Source organism: Mytilus californianus, unplaced genomic scaffold, assembly GCF_021869535.1.
Source record: "Mytilus californianus isolate M0D057914Y unplaced genomic scaffold, xbMytCali1.0.p SCAF_15, whole genome shotgun sequence".
Taxonomy (NCBI): Eukaryota; Metazoa; Mollusca; class Bivalvia; order Mytilida; family Mytilidae; genus Mytilus; species Mytilus californianus.
Genome location: NW_026262637.1, coordinates 6,763,361 through 6,787,526, shown reverse-complemented (window position 1 = coordinate 6,787,526; position 24,166 = coordinate 6,763,361). Strand labels below are relative to the sequence as shown.

Genomic DNA, 24,166 nt, shown 5'->3' with positions numbered 1-24,166 from the left:
ATATATTTCAGGGGCAATCACATTGCTCATTAACAGTTTCGGTATTTGCCTATAGAATACATATTAAATTTAAGGGATCATCATTTTCAGATAGGATTATAGCTAATATTTCTCATATATGTAATATTAGTTTAACTTTCTATATTTACAACACCTGTATTTATACAAACTACTTACTATAAAACCTTTTTTCTTCTTAACGTTTTGTAATCAAATTAAAATCTAATTAAAGGATAAAAAGTACCCAGCAGGGATCAATAAAATATATTTCTTATAAAATTGTAATACCATAGTTTGTTTAGGATTATTCTACTGATAAAATGCTGACTAATAATGCAGATTAAAATTTGTTTTTGACTAATCCTTTCTATTGAGTTTCTTCCACACACATAAAGTAAAATTGAGAATGGAAATGGGGAATGTGTCAAAGAGACAACAACCCGACCATAAAACAGACAACAGCAGACAGTCAAGGATATAACTCTATAGGGTTATTAGAGAAAAATAACATATGTTTGTTACTGTGGACTAAAAAATCAAAGACCTGTGATAACTTATGCATGTATGTTACATGTTTCAAAGGGACAATACACATCATTAGTTTTGTTAAAATGTTTACAGGTTCTATTGATATTGCTATTGTCTTTATGTATACTTAACTATAGAAAGATATAACAGTTCATATTTTGACAATCATGCATAGTTAACACCTATGTTATTACAGAAAAAATTGGCCTGTAATAACTAAAGGGTGTTATTACAGCTTCTCTATATCACTCCAAAGCATTTGCTCAGACATACCTCATGCTTAATTACAATTTATTTTAATTCATTGTAAGAAATAATAACCAGAGCATGTAATGAGGTTCTGCGCAAGCTTCCCAGTAATTCCCAAGTGTCTCATATAATAAGTTGCATGCCTTTAATAACTAAGCCTTGTTATTACAGCTAAGTTTATCACTTAAAAGCCTTGTCTTATTGATTTACCATGGTTAATGATAAATGTATTAATTTAATTCAAAAATTAGTTATCAAGGCTATGCATTTAGTTTCTGCGCAAAGTTTCCAGAGTTCCCTAGAGCCCACTAAAAATTAAAATGTTGATGATTTATTTTACAAATAACAAACATATGTTATTACAGATTTAGAAAATTTTAGATTTAAAGAGTAGACAACTCATAAAAATATCTGTAATAACACATGCAAGTTATTTCCTGTAATAACCCGATAGAGTTATATCCCTGACTGGCAGAAGGTCACCAACAGGTCTTCAACGCAGCGAGAAATTCCTGCACCTTCAGCTGGCCCCTAAACAAATATATATACTAGTTCAGTGATAATGAACTCCATACTAAACTCCAAATTGTACACAAGAAACTAAAATTTAAAATAATACAAGACTAACAAAGGCTAGAGGCTCCTGACTTGGGACAGGCGCAAAAATGCGGCGGGGTTAAACGTTTTCTTCACATTTGTATGTAGTGGAAACTAAAATGAAATGTTATTCAGCATTATACTTTTAACTACATATATTTTTTTTTCAAACCAGATAACGTAGTAATTAAGTCATGATGACACAAATAGCAATTAAATAAAACACTAATATATCAGAAAGGGCCTCACTTGCACGTGAGGCACATTTAAGGGATGACTAAAAAATGTGGTGCACACTTTTAAATGTTCACCACATTTTTTATGACAGAAAAAATATTACAGTCATTCCTTATAATTCAATTCCAAATTCCTTTTTTAAGGAGTAAATCATGAAAAAAAATGTTGATGACGTCACAGTCACATGACAAAATTATGTCTATGAGATGATAGACAAAAAACTTTCAGCCAATCAGTAGACGTGTTACATCCAAAATTAAATTATAAACAAATAATTAGCATTAATGCAAACAAAGCAATTTAGCAAATATTCTGTATAGCATATGTCCACTAGCAAAAGACTGGCACATCCAAGTCATTGTGGGTAGTTTAATTACATGATCAGTTTGTAATATATGAATAGCAAAATAATAAGTTGTCAAAATTTCATCCAAGTTCTATAAATAACATGAAGAAATTTTATGTTATGTTAGAGAAATGTTGTTTCCCCAAAATCTGATTTTAGATATGGTGGCCAAGAGATCTTTTTTAAACAGGAGTAGAGGGATATTTGTTTACATCAGAAATCATTTCATAATATATTCTATTGAGATTTCAAGTTTCCTTGAAATCTGATAACTATTTTTGGCAGCCATTTTGAAAATGTTGGCAGAAGAATAAATTTTGACAACCTGAAGTAATTAATGATATCTTGTTCTATGTCCTAGTTCTATGAACTTTTCTGATGTTTTTGGCATCCATTTTAAAGATGGCAGCTGACAGATGATTTATCAGTTTGACATCAATAAATTTGGAAAATATATAAAAATATATAGCATATAACTTCTATATATGATTCTACCACTGCATTGAGTGTGATATGATATTTCTCCACTCAAGCCACTTAAATTTTCAAAATTAAAATTGCAAGGCTCGCAGAGAGTTTTAAATATTTAACTAGATATGGACACAGTGTTTTCTATTTGGCATTTAAGCTGGGTGTGCCAACCACCTTCTTTTGAAAGCCAACCACCTTTCCATTTTAGGAGGTGGTCGGCTTTTTTTTTCAAATTTCGGATATTTTTAGGTTCTGCACTGTAAAAATTTGAATACTAATCGCGCCTCGCTGATTTGTTTTCATTGACAAAAATGGCGGATCGTCAAATTTCAATGTTTTCTATTATTATTCGAGGGAAGAGAAAGGCAGATGACGATGGTGATAAGAAAAACTTTAGGCAAAATAAGTCAACTAAAATGGATAGTTGTATTGAAATTGTTAAAATTGAAAAAAAAGTATCAAAACAACGGAAAAGACACGCGAGCGATCGAGAAGGTAAACAGGTTGGGAACAATCCCCTAATGAGGGATATTCCTTAAATGAGTGACAAGATGTCGTCTTATTGTTGAAGAAAAGAAAAAAGAAAAACTAAGATTTTTTAACTTAAAAGGGGGAAAACTCGTTATAAAATCCAATCAAATCAAACTGTTTATTATTCCAATCAGGGTCCCACAGGGGGCATTTACAATTAACAATAATTTATGATAGTATAACTATAAGCAACAAACATGAGACATTATACAGTTATGTAATATTTGGAACAACTTTTCTAAAAGAGGGTCCCTTTTTTTTAATGATAAAGTAGATATAAGTCCAGGATTATTACAAAAATCTTGGATATGTTTTGACCATATAATACCAAATAGATGTATAGTTCTTTGGAAAAAGTTTCTGTAAATGAAATAAATATGTGCTCATTTGTATCTCTTGAAAAGTATCCTTCATAAAAGGGATAGTCATTACATTGAGGGGTTGTTCCCAAGCTGAGAAATATGAACAGGACTTTAAATGGCTAATCGTCACAGAAGAAGGATGTTACTGTTCTGTGTACCAAAAATACAGCACTAAAGCAAGGAATAGGACAGAAACTTGGCAGGAGAAGGGAGTCCTGCAAAAGCCATCTGCTATTCAATTCCATTAAATGTGAATACAATACTAACCATTCTTTTTGTGACAACACCCACAGTAAAAAAAAAAACGGTTGGAAAAGTATAAAAAAAATAATACGACCGGTTGCAAGTGATTTTTTCAAAACATCCATCTGACCTTAGTGAAAAATGGAGAACACTGATGGACAATGCCCCCCGCATATTTTAGATTTGACAAACAGTGATGTTGGCATACAACTTGAAATTGTTACGCTGTCTGTAAGACACAAATGATGCCCCCACCTGACCATAGGAAATTATAAATTTAACACTATGTATGATGATGTAACTGTAGGAGGAGATAGCCGGACAAACCATGATCTCTTTATGCAGCTAGTACCAAAACTAGAGGCTCTCAAGAGCCTGTGTCGCTCACCTGACTCTACTTTGGTTTTAGAAATCATGTAAAGATAGATAAAAATCATAACAGATACCCAAATAATGATTGAGGCCAAATTTTGATTAATATTGGTCCCGTTATTTAATAAAATATCCTGGTGGCCATCTTGAACAGTAAATCGGCAACAAAGTAGCAACACTTGGTCAGCACTTCATAAGGAACATTCATGCCATGTTTGGTTTCATTCCATTCAGTGGTACTCTAAAAGAAGACATTTGTATGTATTTCCCATAGGGTCCTATGTTAAACTAAGCCCCCCCCCCCCCCCCCCCCCCCCCCCCTAGCGGCCATCTTGGATGATGGATCAACTGCAAAGTAACAACACTTGGTCAGCAACTCATAAGGAACATTCATGCCATGTTTGGTTCAATTCCATTCAGTGGTTCTCTAAAAGAAGACAATTGTATGTATTTCCCATAGGGTCCTATGTTAAACTAAGTCCCCCGCTGTCGGCCATCTTGGATGATGGATCGGCTACAAAGTAACAACACTTGGTCAGCATCTCATAAGGAAGATTCATAACATGTTTGGTTTCATTCCATTCAGTGGTTCTCTAAAAGATGACATTTGTATGTATTTCCCATAGGTCCTTTGTTAAACTAAGTCCCCTGCTGTCGGCCATCTTGGATGATGGACCGACTGCAAAGTAACAACACTTGGTCAGTACCTCATAAGGAACATTCATGCCATGTTTGGTTTCATTCCATTCAGTGGTTCGCTAAAAGAAGACATTTGTATGTATTTCCCATAGGTCCTTTGTTAAACTAAGTCCCCTGCTGTCGGCCATCTTGGATGATGGACCGACTGTAAAGTAACAACACTTGGTCAGCACCTCATAAGGAACATTCATGCCATGTTTGGTTTCATTCCATTCAGTGGTTCTCTAAAAGAAGACATTTGTATGTATTTCCCATAGGGTCCTATGTTAAACTAAGTCCCCTGCTGGCGGCCATCTTGGATGATGGACCAACTGCAAAGTAACAACACTTGGTCAGCATCTCATAAGGAACATTCATGCCATGTTTGGTTCCATTCCATTCAGTGGTTCTCTAAAAGAAGACATTTGTATGTATTTCCCATAGGGTCCTATGTTAAACTAAGTCCCCCGCTGGCGGCCATCTTGGATAATGGATCGGCTACAAAGTAACAACACTTGGTCAGCACCTCATAAGGAACATTCATGCCATGTTTGGTTTCATTCCATTCAGTGGTTCTCTAAAAGAAGACATTTGTATGTATTTCCCATAGGGTCCTATGTTAAACTAAGTTCCCCGATGGTGGCCATCTTGGATGATGGATCGGCTACAAAGTAACAACACATGGTCAGCACCTCATAAGGAACATTCATGCCATGTTTGGTTTTATTCCATTCAGTGGTTCTCTAAAAGAAGTCATTTGTATGCATTTCCCATAGGGTCCTATGTTAAACTAAGTCCCCCGCTGGCGGCCATCTTGGATGATGGATCGGCTACAAAGTAACAACACTTGGTGAGCACCTCATAAGGAACATTCATGCCATGTTTGGTTTCATTCCATTCAGTGGTTCTCTAAAAGAAGTCATTTGTATGCATTTCCCATAGGGTCCTATGTTAAACTAAGTCCCCTGCTGGCGGCCATCTTGGATGATGGATCGGCTACAAAGTAACAACACTTGGTGAGCACCTCATAAGGAACATTCATGCCATGTTTGGTTTCATTCCATTCAGTGGTTCTCTAAAAGAAGTCATTTGTATGCATTTCCCATAGGGTCCTATGTAAAACTAAGTCCCCCGCTGGCAGCCATCTTGGATGATGGATCGGCTACAAAGTAACAACACTTGGTCAACACCTCATAAGGAACATTCATGCCATGTTTGGTTTCATTCCATTCAGTGGTTCTCTAGAAGAAGTTCAAAATGTAAAAAGTTAACGCCGACGACGGACGACGCCGGACGCCGGACGACGGACGCCAAGTGATGAGAAAAGCTCACTTGGCCCTTCGGGCCAGGTGAGCTAAAAATGACTAAGTCCAACTACCTGTCCTTTTTAGCATATTTAAAAGAAATCAAAATCCTGTGGCCATGCACACCTCCATTATGAATATCCTACAAAATATTAAAGCTATGTACCTCCAAAACTGTAGGAGGAGATACATGAGATAGCTGGACAAACCATGATCTCTTTATGCAGCTAGTACCAAAAAAATAAATATGCCCTCCCGACATTTTGTGGCAGGGGCATCAACATTTAACTGTTGAGAGTGGAGAAATATCATACATGTCATATAGCACAAAATTTGGTGGTGGAATCATTTTTTCTAAAGATAATGCAGACAAACTTAATCTTTCTTTTTTAATGATCTGCAAAAAGATGTGTTTTTTCAATGTGACAACATCAGGCATAGTTGCCTTTTTTCGTGATGTCACAATAGGAAATTTAGTGGTTCCAAGCAAGAAAATTGACATCATAACTCAATGAAGAACTGAGATCAAATGAACCACGTGTTGATTAAAAAAAAAATTAATCAACAGGTTAGAAAAAAGCATAAATCAGCTAAGAATAAGAGAAGTATTTATATATCAATTGGTAAATCCTAGCTCATAAATATGTTTTTCAGCATTTGTGAAGTTTTTACCTCAAATTTTTGAGAATGGTGACCGACAGAAACAATTTAATCAATATGGAATAGCAAGTTTAACCTCATTATCAATTTACATAGAAATCTTATTCTTTGCACAAAAAATTGTTTCTTAAAATTTTAGATTGTTTAACAAAATCTCAGTTTATACCGCAAATTTAAGGATATGGCATGCTGACCATCTGGATGGTAAGACAGAGTTATAGGGCCCCTTATTCTTTCACTGTTCCTTTTCATAGTTTTAATCAGTATGAATTAATACTTCATATCCCTTCTTCCCATTACATTTATTATTTTAAGTGTAACAGTGCAATGTATTTATTGCTTCTTTAACCTTTTCATGGTGGTGAATTGTATATTTATGCTATTGGGAATCCCCTATCTGATACAAAAAACATCAAATATAAAATTTTATTGTCTTATTTTAATACCAAACAATATAAATTGTTTGGTTGTAATAAGCTTTAACTTCTATATGTGTCATGACAGTATTATCATGATTATATTTCACATGATAAAATTAAAATAAACCTCATCTTCAGATCTGTAGATTTGATATTCACACCATACAGTATGATCAATAAGTTCACATTAATGTTCAGAATTTAAATCTTGGTCTATAGTTTGGTAAATATTGAGATTTAGGACAGTGAATCTTTATGAGTACTAAGTATAATGTATGGTTTGTAGCATGAAAGTAAAATTGACATTAAAGATAACCTTTATAGCATACAATAAGTAGGAGAAATATATTTTACTTTTGATTTAAAAAAACATGCAGTCAATAATATTTATACAAACTTTAAAGTTGTCTTTAAATGATTTGTATCTTGTAAATTACTGATTAAGGATAAGAAATAATTCAACACATGAATGTCCAAATGTTTGCTTTAAACATTTGAAGTAATTCCAAAGGGAAATTATAAACAAATATTGTTCTCATGTAAAGAAAATCAGTCAAAATAGATCTTTTCAAGGACTGTTTACTTAGTTGTCCTAACAAAGCCTATGATATACCTTTTCATATATACAAAAAAAGTTTATGTTTGTATATTAATAAATTGCCTTTTCACATGCACCAATCCAGGAACTTTAGAAAGGGGTTTCCTACTAGAGAAAAAAAAAGAAGCAGTTTAAATCTTGCATTGCAAAAGGCCACCACCAAGACGCTGCAGAGAGTTGTTGAATGTGTTCTTTAACATGCCTAGACCACAGCACTCTCCATACATAGAACAGACAACAGTTGAACCAAACATCACACTGAAAATTAAATCTTGAACTCACGTGTTACTAAAATACCACAAATGGTTATTTTCAGAAATAACCACAGTGAAAATTCATACCTTTTACATTCCCGTATCTAGAGTAATAAGTATTGTTTGCTTTCAGATTAAGTCCATCTGTAGAAGGCTTTATATTTTTTCCTAAAGAAACATTTTTCTGTATACTCCATACATCGTCTACACCAAACTGTGTTTCTGAAATAAATGAGCACAGCTTATACATACAAGTTATTATTCCTTACGCTGAAAGTAAAAAAACTTAGCAAAGACTGAATAAGAATAATTAACTTAAAATAGGCCATCAGTCTTTGCTCTTACTTCTAAATGCAATGTGCTAAGCAGAGAAGCAGCAAATACCAAGTCTTTGGTTTGACCATGCTGGGATTGAACCCAGGACCTAAGTTTTGGAAAGTATTTGGTCTACGTGAACAGAATATAACAACTATTCTTTTTTTCTTCCTTTTTTTTTTGCAAATAGTTAATTTGCTTCATGAAAAAAATCCTTTACAGACATCGAACTCAAAGACAAAATCCCTCAGATAAGTAGCTATTATAAGGTGGCAGGTCTGTTCAAAATATCCATAATTTTACTAGGCATTCTCTTTCTTGTGACAACTCCTAATCAGAAAAATGTTGATGTTTTTAATGCTTATGGACTAAAACATGTCAGTGATTTTTTTCATAACTTTTGTCTTTTAAAATCATAACTCAAACATTTCGTTATCCATTTCTTTTTTTTTTTTTTTTTTTTTTAAATAAATGATTAGAAAGTGACATTTGGCATTTTCAATTGTTTTGTTATTTGAAATATATATATATATATATGCTGTCTCTTTTTGTTGTTTTTTCACATATACCAGTATGTGTGTCGAATGAAGTGTTAACGGTAAATTGTCAGTTTTGGGTAAACTTGTGTAGGTGGGTTACTGGCATGACTGGCTCATTTATGTCTACATCTCCTTTTTCATTATTTCAAATACTGATCTACTGTGGTCATGGATATTTTAACAGCTTATCACTTCTATAACTTATGGGGCAATGTAAGGGGCATTAAGAGCTAAGCTGCCTTTTTAGAATGAGTTCCTACTAATGACTTAAAAGAGGTCATCACTGAATAGCTGTCTCATTGATATAACTCCATATTTAATTTAATTCATGTAAATAAGTATGTCAACCATCAATATATGACTTATTTAAAGTACCTCTAGGAGAGGCCTGTTGTTTACGTGGAGAAAATGTCCATTGTTCCTCTTGGTCTTCTTTCTTTGGACCACTATACAGAAACTTCTTTGTATTACCTGCTAAGTAAAAAAACACGTTAAAGAATCTGGGACTTCTGACCACGTCAATCACCATTTGTCATTATACATGTACCTTCCAAACAGTCTGTCTGAAGAAAATTATGTTCGACAAGGTTTTTTTTTAACAACCTGGACTACCCATGAGGGTCTTGCACGGTGGGTGCAAAGTTGACAACTAAAAATAATGTTGATGATGGGAGTTTTTAACGACCTTGACTGGCTATACAGCCCTTGCATTGTCTGAACATAATGTTGCAATATTGACAGAATATCTTAAATGACAGCTAATGTAAAGACTTTCTATTTGAAGACAAAGCTTGAAAGAAAACTGAGTTACAATGCTTATCCACTATCATCAATTCACAAAGTTATTTTAAGAAAACCTAATTTGACAAATATATCAGAAAACCTGTCTGCAAGGAAGACAACTCTGTCTGTGTGTAAATCACATATTGGGAATTGTAATGATAAATGTATTCAAATTTTGTTTTTTTTATCACAAGTCGGTGAAGATACATGTGTTCACATTAATAGAATGGAAAAGAAAAAACTCGACCAAAAATCTCAAAGCAGGCTAAGCAAACACATAACCAAATATGTTGGCCCTATTTGTTTGGTAGTATGTAGCTAAAGCTAATTTAACCACATGAACATAATATAATTGTATGCTTTGTCACTGAATCAATATCAGTTGTATTCCTTATACAGTATAAAACTGATAACATTATTTTGGTTCATCATTGATTTTACCTCTTGACATAAAATCTATATTCTATACTTTATAAAGTTGTTATTGAGTGGTTATGAAAACACTCACTTCCAATATCTACATTCTTTCTTTGATTATAAAAACAATCATTATTTTTCTTTTCCCTTATACATGTACATAGTTAAATTTAACCCTCTTAATGAAATCAATATATTTTATTATGAGAACTTCTTAAATTTAGAGTACAGCAATGCAAAACTAAGACCCCAACATGTGAAAAACAAAATGAAGTGTATACAAGATGAAATTTTTCAAACATTTCTAAAAGATAAACTTTGTTGACCTTAAGATTATTGGTTTTCCATGTCCTGTTCTTGCTAACTCATTAATTAGTCATTAACAATTCCTAGAATTCATACTTATTTGAATTATTTCAAGTATTTAGTTCAAAATAAAGGACCAATTAAAGGCAGAATAATTTTTTTCTACATTTGAACATATTTCATGATAAATTATAAATATATCAGTACAACCACATCAACCTTTTATATGAAAAAACAAGGAACAACTAGATGCAAATTATATGTTTAACAAAAGGAAGGGCGCTTGCTTCTTTTGAAACATCACAAGGACTTAATGGGAAACATTTCATTTTAAAATAATGACATTCATTGTACATTTATACACATATTCACTAATCATTTTTGTTTTAACTGAGGTTGGATTGTAGGTCTTGGACTTTCAAGGTTCGTAAAATACTCTGCAAGGCTCAAGCACTTTTAAAAGGAAGCAAATCAAAAAGGCTGCCCGAAAAGGACATACATAATTAACAAATACAATTTTTTTTTTTAAATGAAATATGTTAACATGAAGTACATATTGGTTTTAAATTTCTGACTATAAAAGCTTAATTACCAATGTATAGATCTTCAATACAAGAAGGAAATGGCCATTGTACGGACTGAAGCTCATAAAAAAGAATTAGCAACAGTAATTTCATGATAAAAATCTTTGACTGATAATGAGAACTATAACAATGTTAACTTTTTTCGATAATGAGTTTTTAAGAAATCAATTTACCTTTATTATATCCTGAGCTAACAGTCATTATCGACATAACTAGTTTGACAGGAACTATTTTGCTAAACCATGTCCGTCTTTTTAAATTATTACTTCAAACTTTATAACAAAACCCTATTTATAATTCCTTCTCAACATTTAAATGTTTATGGATTAAATCAATTTAATACCTATAACCTGTGACTAAACAATTGCAAATATTGCCAAAAACATTCAACAAAGCCTGTTGTCTTCAAACATGAACATGAGGGATCAAGTGCAGCTAAACTTCCTTTACAGTTTGTCCAATAAGATTTCTATAAATGACTTTGTTGAAAGCAGATAGTACATATGACATGTCTCTAATATATTTTTTACAATTTTATAATTAGGACTAATGCCAGGCCTCGCAGTCATAAAAATTTGGAATATGATTATCATACTCAGAATTCAACCTGCCAAAATGTTGGATTTGATGTTTCGAACACAAATTTTGTACTTTGATTACTGAGTAAAGGTTTATGACTGTAGGCCCAGATCTATAAGTTCATTTGGCTCCAAATAGTAGGAGAGATCACAGGCACTTATCCCTGTAGCTAACTATTAATGCACTAGAACTAGAATTGAAGTTCAGAAGATCCACATTGTCTACACTGGGAACAAGTCCCTATATCGAAGCATCAAAATTAAAATTCATTTTACAAAAGCAATTTGAAGTGTAATTTTCTTTTGAGACCCCAAGGACTGGCAGGTAATGGAAATCTAAAGCCTATAAAGAAGTTTATGTATTCAGATAATTTTTCTGTCTAATTTATGCACATTTTTTAAACATTTCATAGCCATAGTAAAGAATTTCAGAGGGTTTGTCTAAACCCTAATGTGAGATCACAAGCTAAGTTGACGTTGCAAGCTGAGAAGAAAAATATGTATAAATGTAAATGCTTAATAATGTACTTTTAAAAAATTGATGGTGAAATAAGCTACAATAAAGTTGATCTCTATTTCAAGGCATACAACATGTTTCTGAAATATTTTACTTTGGTCACAGTATGGATTTATTGATTGATGGTGTTTAATGCCACTTTCAGCACTATGGACTATATGGCGGAGGAAGTCCTAGTGCCCAGAGAGAACCACTGACCTTTGGCAGTATGAAAGTTCATCAGATAAGTAAAAGGAACTGTATACATAACATATACATGCATGCATGTATGTATGCATGAATTCAAAGGATAAAAAACAAAACAAACCATTGATGGCTTTAATTCCTCTTTCTAAAATATTTTCTTTATATGTTATTACATATTTTAAGTTAGAACCCTTATAATAACTATTAGAACTACTGTAAACTGTGTCATCGTAGTCAAATGCTAGAGTTCCTAATGCTGACTGGAACCATTTACAATAAGGATATTTACTGAATTTGAGAGGGTGAGCATCAAATTAATAATACTTTACCTACTTTTGAAATTAAAGTACAAATATGTGCAAGATAGTAATTTCTGTTTAATTTTAATTTCAGTTAAATTTATAACATTGTTGTAAATATTTATGACATGTTTACTATTCTGGTACATTGTAGGTGTTGACTGTCTATATACAATAAGGTTCAGGCTATTGTCAATAATCATAATGGTTTTACAACAATACTAGTACATTTTGTGTGTTGTAAATACATTGTATGTAAGAATTGACAGTACAGACACATACAAGATTTTACATTCATGTAAAATTTTGTATCCTCATTCAAATTTACATTGTTCTAAACATATTTATTATTAAAGTTATACAATCAAATTTCAGACAACTTTTACTGTAACCATGACCACATCCTTATACATAATTTGTAAGTCCAAAGATTATGCATGACACCTTGTAAGCATTACGTATCATTCCTATTAAATTGTTGAGTTTCTGTCTGAGGGGCAAACATTTGTAAACTATCCACAATTAAGTGCTAAACTACATGTATCTGATATTTATAAAAGATCAATTAGTTTAAATACATGTTCTTTAGCTTTCTATTCTTATTTAACAGAAGCTTAATATTTCAATATTTTCTTCACAACTAAGAGCTTTGACATCTGACCTAACAGTTCAGAGTTCTCATCATTGTTGAACACTATAATGACCTATATATACATGATAGATGTGGTCATTCTGTCATTTGGTATTAGCTGGATATATTGTTGACATTCACATAACATATCTTTATTTCAGCTATAAAAATAAGCATTTAGGAGATGTGGTATGATAGCCAAAGAAACAAATATCCATCAGAGACCAAAGATGAAACAGTTTACAATTTGATCCAAATACTTTCTCTCCTATTTTACAATCAAAACCTATACCAACACCATAGATGTACATCTATGCTATAATATACTAGAGAATATGACAACCATTTGAGGACTAGTGGAGAGGGTTGTATCTCTAGTCCACACTATTAACTAGTAAACTATTTATACTTGCATTAATACCATTTAAGTTTAATTATTTTAATAGTATTAAATCTCAATATTTAATCTGTAAATCATTTCAAGACAAACATTGTTTTTGAATTCTGTTTATACAACAATTCATGAGCTAAAGTCTGTAGATCTAGATGTTGCACTTTAATAATTATAAATGCTTTGACTTGGATCATTTTTGATTATTTTTTTTCGAAAAATCGATATAGACATTCCAATTAAATCACTTTTTCACTTAATTATAAAATCATTGGTTTTCTATTAGATAGGCTGAATCTAAGGTCAGACAAAAAAAATTGAACTATTATAATACCTTCATAAACACAACATAACATTTATTGTTAATCCAGTAATTTTTTTTTAAATGAAACATTGAATACATCAAATTCATATAAAGCATAATTATAATTCTTAATGAAGCTCGAAACTTATTATTTTTTTCCAAAGGCTTCACTCAACATTGAAGAACAAATGAAATAATTTGCTTTTCTGTTGAAGGAAATCAATCAGAAACTGATTCTAAGATTTTTACATTAAAATTGATCAATAAAAATACTGACATTGTAATTATATCAATTAAAGCCAGAAATTGTTAACTTTACCTTCAGGATCCATCATAAGATGAGTTTAAACATGTTAAAATTATTCCCTTTTCTCCAATTATATATATATATATCCTTTGTGACAACTATCTATTTTCATTTAACACATTACATTGTACCAGATTTAATATGATTAATACAACACAAAATACACAGTTCTGAAATCCAGGTGTTTGGATACTTCCTATAAGAATTTCTTCTAATCAGTGAAGCACAAATGGATGGACACACTGTGACGTTTCTGTTCCGATCAATAAAACACGCTTACTTTTGTCATATATAAGTATATAGGTAAATAGACCGTTTATATCAACAACTTTAGAGAATTTATAACATTTAAATTTCATACAGGTAAAATGATCAAATGGTCTATTTCAACATGTTGCTTTGAAATTTGTGTAATTAAATTACAACATTATACAAGGGTCTATAAACTTTGATATGAATTATAGTTAAATGATAGGGAAAACAGGATGTCAAACCAAAGTTCATCCTCACAGTCTTCAATGTTTTTATTAATCAATTATTAGTTTGATGTTGAATAGATATAATGTTTTCATTGTTTGATGATATAATAATTATGGATTTTCATTTTGTCAACAAAATTTCAACATAATTGAAATCCAATCTAATTAAAATTAGTTCCCCACACTTATGGCACTTAATTGCTCCTCATTTTCGTTCAGTTGGTTATACATTTGTACGTCACACGACATATAAACAACCAAACGAAAATGAGGAGCAAGTGCGGAGAACTAATTCTATTAATTAGATTGATTGAAAACCTGTGATTAAAATAGACAAAAAAGGTCAATCTCAAATTAAAACTTTAAATTTTAGTCCAAAGTAAGGCCAAATAAATTTAATAGAAAAACAAAGGATATGGGGTATCCATCCATGACACAAAAATCAGTACATCAGAGGCGGATCCAGAAGGGGGGGGTTTCCGGGGTTTGGAACTCCCCTTTTTTTTGACAAACAATGCTTTTGAATGGGGACATACAATGTAGTGTTGGAACCCTACTTTATCCTGGGTTGAAACTTCCCCTTTTAAAAATGGCTGGATCCACCCCTATACATGCACAGCAAAAACACACAAAAAGCAAGGCCATTATCACATTCCTTCCTTTTCTAAGTCATTATAGGGCAAACATGTAACAAAATTTACAAGTAGGACACACCTCACAAATTAGTTGATGTCTCTAGTTTAGATTGGCAACAGCTTTACGTATAAGTTTTGTCCAAGTCTGATGAGAATAAAATTAAAAGTGCTTATCAAACCATTTTAACCTGTTATTAAGGTGTTTAATTGTCAACATTACATGAGAAGGATTATCACTAAACTTGAGATTCCCCGCCTTGTCATACAGTAGGAGGGACAAAATAAGTTGGAAAATGGGATATCACTACAAACACCTGAAATTTTAATTATAAATGAACAAAGTAAAGATACATGTACTGCTCAAAATGCTTCAAGTAACTGCAATGTCTTCAATGGTAAGAACTCTCACAACTTCATATTGACAAAATAACAGGAGTATGTTCATTGGAAACCATGCCCTGTTTAAAAAAAAGTTCACAAAGTTGATGTGACCATAAATTCATAGTAAACTAAAACATCAACCTGATATGTGACCTGATATGCGACAGATGAACAGACATACAGACTAGAAAACAATATGCCCCCTACTATCGTAATTGGGGCATAAAAATTATTTCATCCCAAAGGACTTTTATCTTGAACAGATCACCATAAAATTAAAGAGATACAAATTACAATACTGCATACTCCAACAACAAAAGTCACTGTTATATTTTAGCAGGGTACATAAGGGGTGACAAGGCCAGTCACGATATGTTGCTGTCAGCAATGTCCATTTATTTGTTCAATAGCAGGAGTACTTTAAGGTAAGATAAAGCCTGACCTCTTGTCTGTCCCATGATATATGTTTTCTGCTATATTTTCCCAACTTATTAAATTTCAAAAACAATAAATAAGTCAACAAGCTAAGAATCACATGGTTGACTGGTCTATTTTTCTTTTTATAACTTTCTAACATTCATATTTTGTTATTTTACATTACTGCAATTTTATTTGAAGAAACAAGCTTTAAAGATTTTCATATCAATATAATCTAAGAAGATGTGGTATGATTGCTAATGAGACAACATTCCACCAGAGACCAAATGACATAAAGCTTAGCAAACTATAGGTCACTGTATGGCCTTCAACAATACACCTTATTGCTATTTGTCCGTTATCATTGGCCATAACAGATATATTCCTGTTAAATCATGACGTCACAAGACAAAATGTTTGACCCAACAATGCAAAAGTGATTGTTGTATGACGTCAATAGTTCAAATGTCGCAGATTCCAAGATAGCGATAAGTTCTATCAGCAAAACCATTCATGTATACACTGTTATATTTCACATTTAATTTATAGAAAGAATTTGGGAAACTTACATAGAAATAATCCTTTATTCCTTGCATATCAATGAATATTGTATATTTTAACATTTATTTATTTATTTTTACAGTAAATCAAAATTATTAATTACATGAATTAACTTAGTCTAAGTCCAAAGTACAGGAATACAATTCAAAATTTATATAACATATTATGACTAAACTGTGAGGTATCATTGCATTAAATACTAGTGTTAAATTCTACCGTTAGATATATCTCTCTGATTAGAACTTGTCAGGTGAATAACACCAGGTCTAGTCAGAAATTCAATCAGACTGAATACAATAAAAATTATCAATTTAGATCTGTAACATTAAATGGTTCTTTTGAAATGACAGGGATAATTGTGTTTGATAAAAAGACCTATCTGTTTACAAATCTTCATTTAAGACTTAATGGTCATTTAAACTAAACCACACAATTTATCTGTTTAAATTTATATAAATATGCATTGCATTAGATATCAAAATCAGAATGTATAAGCTAGTGTTAACAGCTCAAACTCCTAAGTTCATACTATACCTATTTTTTTTTAATTAGATCACCAGAGCAGAATCCAAACATTAATACATTAAAGGATTGTGATGAAAAAGGCTAGTGTAATTTACTCATCGAATTGCACAGATAAAGCAATCACCCGCGGGCCGTGTGCATGAAATTGAAATTTCAAAAGTAATAAATAGAAGAGCCTTTGTCCCTCACCCAGGTCTATGTGAATCTTGAACAATGAACACTCTCTAACATTGTGGACTAGCATAAAATTCATGACTGTCAAAAACACAAAAAAAGGGCAATCACTCCTTTAAAGAGTTTACTAACGATTACTGCAAAATTTAACTTAAAAGTAGATCTTGTCTTGCTGATCATTTTTGCTTTTTATAGTGTCTATCTATCTCTTTAAGTTTTCAAGATAATAGGCCAAAATGTAACAGTAAATTTGGTCCAGTAGACTTTTTTTCCTAGGTAATCAAGTCTATGACCATGATTTTACTAGGAATGTAAGTCCCAGGACAAAATTTCCTAGAAAAATAAGTCCCTAGCCAGTAAAATATGTCTGGCACTTTTATTCCTAGGAAAATTGTCCTAATACTTGTTTTTCCAGTAAAATTATGATCATGGACTTGATTACCTAGGAAAAAAGTCTGGGACACGTTTACATTCAGGAAGCAAAAAAACATATTTTCTTAGTTAAGATTGGAAAGTTTCATTAATTTTTTCCTATTAAAATATACATGTAGGGCATGGACGTTTTTACCTAGGAATATTAATGACATAGACATGTATTCCTAGGAAAATTAGTCTGGTGACATGAATTTTATTAAAATATTAATGCACAACTCTTGAACAATATTAAAACATAAAAATTGAATTTCCATTGTTTACATGTAAATAATTTATTTCATTAAATTTTACCTTTTAAAATAAAGGACATGGACGTTTTTATCTAGGAATATTAATGACATGGACATGATTTCCTAGGAAAATTAATCTGGGGACATAAATTTTATTAAAATATTGATAGATATGGAACCTTGTGGTACAATGTCAGAGAGATCCATACACTAACACACAAGTTATGTCTGGAAGTTACAAAAATGCTTATTTTTGGCCCCTTTTTGGCCCCTAATTCCTTAACTGTTGGTACCATAACCCCCAAAATCAATCCCAACCTTTCTTTTGTGGTATTCAACCTTATGGTAAAATTTCATAGAGATCCATTCACTTAAACTAAAGTTAGAGTGCGAAAACCAATGTGTCTTTAAACGACAACGCCAACGTCATACCAATATGACTTTGCGGTCGTATAAAAATTGGAATAGGCATGACATTTTGAAGTTAAAAAATAGTTTTCAATGTTAAAATACAAATATTTTCACATTTTTCATATTTTGAAATGCTATAGTCTGTTTCAAAAATGTACTTTTATACGAAAATGGTTTCTTTTAAAACTGTTGTATAAAATTCACCGTAGCAGTTACATATTGAATCGGTTTTGGTATCAATATAATCAGTACTTGATGACATATAAAGAATCATTGGAGTAAATGGACATTATCTTCAGATCTATCCTTTTTAGCAGTACCACATTTACTAAAAAAGAAACAGGATTTTTTTTTTCATTTTTAGACTGGGGTCTGCACCTCAAATAAAAAATTGTGAAAATTCATAGAGTAATGAGAAAAAGTTTTGAGGTTGATATATCTGTGGCATATATGTTTGTGCATCTTATGGACCATAAATTGCATGATTTTAGAAAATATTAAATACTGTATAGGTTACAATCAACCATTAAATATTATGGGCGCAGCCATTTTATGAAGATAGATAACATGGTATTCAGAATTAAGGGTATGGCTAATCCTGATTGGTCGATATGTGCACCCGTTATTTTTTATTAATAGAGACTTTCTGCATTATACCAAAGGCAAAATAATATATTTTCCTTAGCCATAACGGAACTGAGATGTCTTTTCTACGCTAAGATGAGACACATGTTTTTAAGTGCAGAATTGATAGGCAAGGGAGATAAGTACAAATTACGTTAAGAAAAGCCACGGAAACCTATATTTTTTGGACCAAAAAATACTGTCCGAATAACTTTTCTTTAATTGTAGTAAGGTTTCGTTAAAAAAATTAACTTTCTAAAGTCTCTATCTCAAAAAAGGCTATCATTGTCACCTATGGGGAAATTAATAGTTTATGTATTGTAATCTTATTAAAAGTTTTTCCAAATATAATGAATTTCCCCCTTTAATCATTCATGGCTTTATAAGTTAAAAAGGCAATTTTTTCTTTTTCTTTTCTACAACAGAATATATCTCTCAATTGGTTGTTTCCAACCTGTATTATATCAGAATCAAAATATTTTTCTTTGAAGAAATTTAAAAATGATGGTGACCCCTGTTTTTACAGAAACAAGTGCCTGTGACTGTGTATCATAAGACATAATCATAATCATATGGTGACTTATTTTGGTGTATTTCATAGACGTATAGTGTATTACTGTGACAAAACATTCCGTAAATTGATCATACTATTCGAGGGGTTGCCGTCGTTCCTCATTTATGGTATAAAGGTCTTTCGTTAATCTGTTAATTTGACATCATCACCAATATACCAATCGTCTGCCAAAGAAATCTGCCCTTGTCATGAGAACGAGGCAAATGGAGTTACTTACCTTTACTTAATCGCGGTTCTCTTCCTATATAAAAGTATACAGAGACGTCCTGTTGGTATGGGTAACTTTTTTGAAATGTCAAATATTTCAATGGGGTGCAATTTCAGGGAGGTAGAAATTTATAATAATAATAATAATAATAATAATAATAATAAATTCTTTATTTTCAGAAGGTTACACAGTTAACAAAACAGTTAATCCACCCCGTGGTGTTCTAATCTACATATAAGAATACACAATTTCTAAAAGATAATAATACATAAACAAAAGGGTAATAAAGCAAAAACATACTACACTGCATACAAGAGCAAATATATAGTACGGGTAGACAATTACAATTTACTTAAATAAAAAGTATATTTGTAGTAAAATTGTTACATTAAAACTGCGAAAAGTTCTCTTCTTGTATTTTCAAGAGATAAGCTTGACATTTTGTTTTAAAAACATTTATACTTTTACTTTCTTTCAAAGTCAAAGGCAAGGAATTCCCCAACAAGGTTCCAGAATACATAGATGTTCTTTTACCATTATTAGCTTCATATCGTTGAACAAATATATTATTTTGGGAAGATGATCTAAATGCGTATTTATTAACAACTGAACAACTTGAAAATAGTTCAGATAAATATTCAGGTGCTAGATTATTCATACACTTATAAACCATCACTATCATAAAATATTTAATTCTATTATAAATGGTAAGCCATCCTAACTTTTTAAACATATCTGATGAAGAGATATCAAAACTTGCATTAAAAACGATTCTTGCTGCCCTCTTTTGTAACTTGTATAATTTGTCAATATTAGTTTTGAAGCATTTCCCCATACAACACAGCAGTAGTCCATAATTGAAAGTATGTATATCTATTATAATATAGTTTGAGATTACTTACTGGAAGATATGCTTTTAGTCGGCCCATAAGATGCAGTCTGCTTACGATTACTGCACAAAGTTTGTCAATTTGATTTTCCCACGAAAGAGATTTGTCAATATGGATTCCTAGCCGTTTTTGATTATGAACGACGTCTATTATATGTTCATCATCAAATTTGATACTTAATTCTGTTTCTAAGATGTTTTGTCTATTAGAACGAATTAACATGAACTTAGTCTTATCTCTATTGAATATCATATCATTATCATTACACCAATTCATAACATTACAAAAATCTACATTCATAAATGCATTCAAATCTGTTACTGATGGAGATGACTTATATAATGTTGTATCATCAGCATAAAGTTCAGAAGAAACATTTCCAAGCACAAGAGATATATCATTGATAAATATTATAAAAAGTGTAGGTCCTAGTATGGAACCCTGTGGAATTCCTGACTGAACTTCTCTGAAATGAGATTCAATATCATTGATCATTACCTTTTGAAATCTTCCTAATCAATGAGATTTAAACCAAATTGAATCAATAGCATGATCATCAGTGATACATTTGTAATTTGCTCAGTAAAATATGATGATTAACAATATCAAATGCTTTTCTAAAGTCTAGAAAAAGAGCACAAGTTAAATATTCCCTTGCATTTAAATAAGCCATGCATCAATTAATTTAAGGAGGGCAGTGTTACATGAATGTCCAGATCTAAAGCCCGATTGCAGCCTTAAAGAAGCTTTAATTTTGAGAAATATGCATATAGTTGCTTAAATACCAATTTTTCAAAAATTTTGGAAACGGTTGGGAGTATGGATATTGGTCTATAATTGTTCATATCAGGTGCATCCCCACCCTTGTGGAGAGATATAAACCTATAGCTTCCTTTAGCTTATCAGGAAAAATACCTGTACAGAGACTTAAGTTAACAATATGTGCAAACGACTCAGATACAATTGGTGAAGATAGTTTAAGGATACGCGGTCCAACTTCATCAAGCCCTGTTGACTTATTTACATCTAGTTTAACAAGTTCATTGATTACTTCAGATATTGAAACAGAATAGAGGGAAAAGCAGACATTTTCTCTTATCATGCTCTTCACAAACGATATGCTAAACTTACTATCTGAAGAGAAAGTGGTTTTGGGATTAGGCACTAATTTATGACCTATAGAACTAAAGTGATCATTAAGATGTTCAACAATATCTGTCAAATTCGTAATATAATCATTATCTGTTTTAAGACTGGTGATGTATTATTTTTGCCCGAGTGATTTAGATCTTTGAGGTGTTTCCATATCTGTTTGCAGTTGCGATCGGTTTTAATCGCATTTTTAAAGTATGCTCTTTTAGCAATGTTTAGATGACCATATTTTTGAAGAGGTCAAATTTCTGTAGGTTTTGTAGTTTTCCATATCTTTAATCTCTGTTTATTCTAACTTATTATATGTCAATGGGTCATACATGTTCATCTGTTAAGATGTCTGCTAAAAAAAACTGTGTTCTGATTTTTTTTATCTCATATTATGAATCATGGGTCCCATGAGGTTAACATCTCATTGAAATAAGATGTCACGATAGCCGGGAAATATATATAAATGGGTTGTGATTCTCTTATGAAATATATAAATGGGTAGGGATTATTGCATAATTCAATATATAAATGGCGTGGGGGGATTACAAAACCCAGTCGGACATCTGCGCCCGAATTTGTAGGTTGAGACCCCCACGTGATAAAAAGGTAACATATTTAACTCATCAACAGGAAGATACGGAAAAGTAATTCCTGGACAGATTACAATTCAACTCATTACAAGGTAACTGGGACTATTATACTAATAATATATTATTTCCCAGAACGTAATAAGAACTTTATTGTTACAATTGATACGATTGATCACAGCTGATAACCAGCTGTCAACTAAGTCAACTCATATCAATTCCTCGATCTTTACAATAGATACGATTAATCAAAATGGATAACCACAAATCAACTTAATCAACTCAATTAAAATTGAAAACTCTCAATCGTTACGATATATACAACTGATCGCGATTGATTAACAAATATCAACTAAATAAACTCAGTAAAATGCAAACCTCGATGGTTAAGATATAGAAAAGATCGAACACAATTGATTACCAAACATCAACTCAATATAAATTGCAAACCCTCGATCATCACGAAATTTACGATTAAGCACGATTGATTATCAAATATCAACTCAATCAACTCAATCAAATTTGCAAACCCTCGATCGTTACGATTGATCACGATTGATTAACACATATCTATTCAATCAACTCAATAAAAATTGCAAACTTTCGATTTATACGATTGATTACCAAATATCAACTGAATTAACTGAATTAAATTTGAAAACCCCCGATCGTTACGACAGATACGATTGATCATGATTGAAAATTAAATATCAACTCTATCAAAGCAATTAAAAATTGCTAACCCGCGATTGTTACGATAGATACGATTGATTTACAAATACCAACTCAATCAACTCAGTAAAAACGTGCAAACCCTCGATCGTTATGATAAATACGATTGAACGCGATTTTTCAACAAATGTCAACTCAATCACCTCAATAAAAAGCGCAAACCCTCGATAGTTACGATAGATTCGATTGAACAAGATTGATTAACAAGTATTAACTCAGTCAACTCAATCAAAATGTTGGTAACACAATTTAGTTTTACAATTTTACTAACAAATATTTCTTTCCTGTACCTTTTTCGAAAATGTATTACAATATTCATTTGTCTTCACATAACCTTTGAATTGAAACTGATCGTAATGTTGGTACTTTAATAAGAAGAAAGCAATGGTATTTTTTTTTGTGATTTAAGGGCATACGATACAGTTACAGGGGAGGTAATGACATTGCTAACGTAATATGTTATTTTTCGCGACGTCAAATGGCGACATATGGGGAAAAGATGCATTTTTTTTTATTAATTTATTTCCTTTTTTTTTGTGTTCTATTATTTTAATTTTTTCTCTCTCTACTACTTTTTTGCCACTTAATTTTTCTGTCCAATTTATACAAATGTTGAAATAATATGTAATGTATGCATGCTCTTATATATTGTATTGTTAAATATGTTAAATGGAGAAGACTTCATAAGTCTGTTTGACTTGTGTCTCATCCAATTTGTGTTTATGCAAATAAAATATGTTTAAACTTAAACTAAGAATCCAGATGCATTTAATCATTAACTTGAAAACGAGTACATGGACCCTTCTTCTTAAAAAGGACATTCGATTTGATACTGTACGAAGATTATTCGTTCCAATTTTTATGAAAAAACAACGATGAACTTTTTTTAAATTAGATAAATATGTAGCAAAAAATACCGTCTTTTACAAAAATCATGAAATTTTAATAAAAATGAATTATTTTCAAAGAATTATTACACAAATTAAGAGCATGTATATATACCTTTGTAAAGCAAATATTCCAAATCTTTTTACAAAATTCTGCATGTGTTTATCTTTTGAAACAAAAAAGTTAAATATGTTAGTCCAAAGGATAGAAATTTCCAACAAACCGAAATTTTAAGAAAGTTTCTAAAATTTCGACCCCATTTATCT

The 24,166-nt window shown here is 31.5% G+C and overlaps 1 protein-coding gene across 7 annotated transcripts in view; it reads right to left on the bottom strand.

Annotated features, from left to right (window-relative positions):
* The window catches only part of LOC127725292 (uncharacterized), a 32,171-nt gene extending 12,516 nt beyond the window's left edge, over positions 1–19,655 (bottom strand). The window contains exons 1-3 of one of the 7 annotated variants that reach the window (XM_052232216.1): positions 19,527–19,655; positions 9,079–9,177; positions 7,937–8,071 (exon numbers count right to left, since the gene is read on the bottom strand). In XM_052232216.1, coding sequence (XP_052088176.1) covers positions 7,937–8,071; positions 9,079–9,177; positions 19,527–19,554 — 262 coding nt within the window. In that variant the 5' untranslated portion in view covers positions 19,555–19,655. Of the gene's footprint in view, positions 1–7,936; positions 8,072–9,078; positions 9,178–10,966; positions 11,126–14,018; positions 14,315–19,495 lie in introns of those variants that run through there. The other 6 variants (XM_052232217.1, XM_052232220.1, XM_052232218.1 and 3 more) reach the window with 6 other exon arrangements.
* Positions 19,656–24,166: the final 4,511 nt, after the last annotated feature.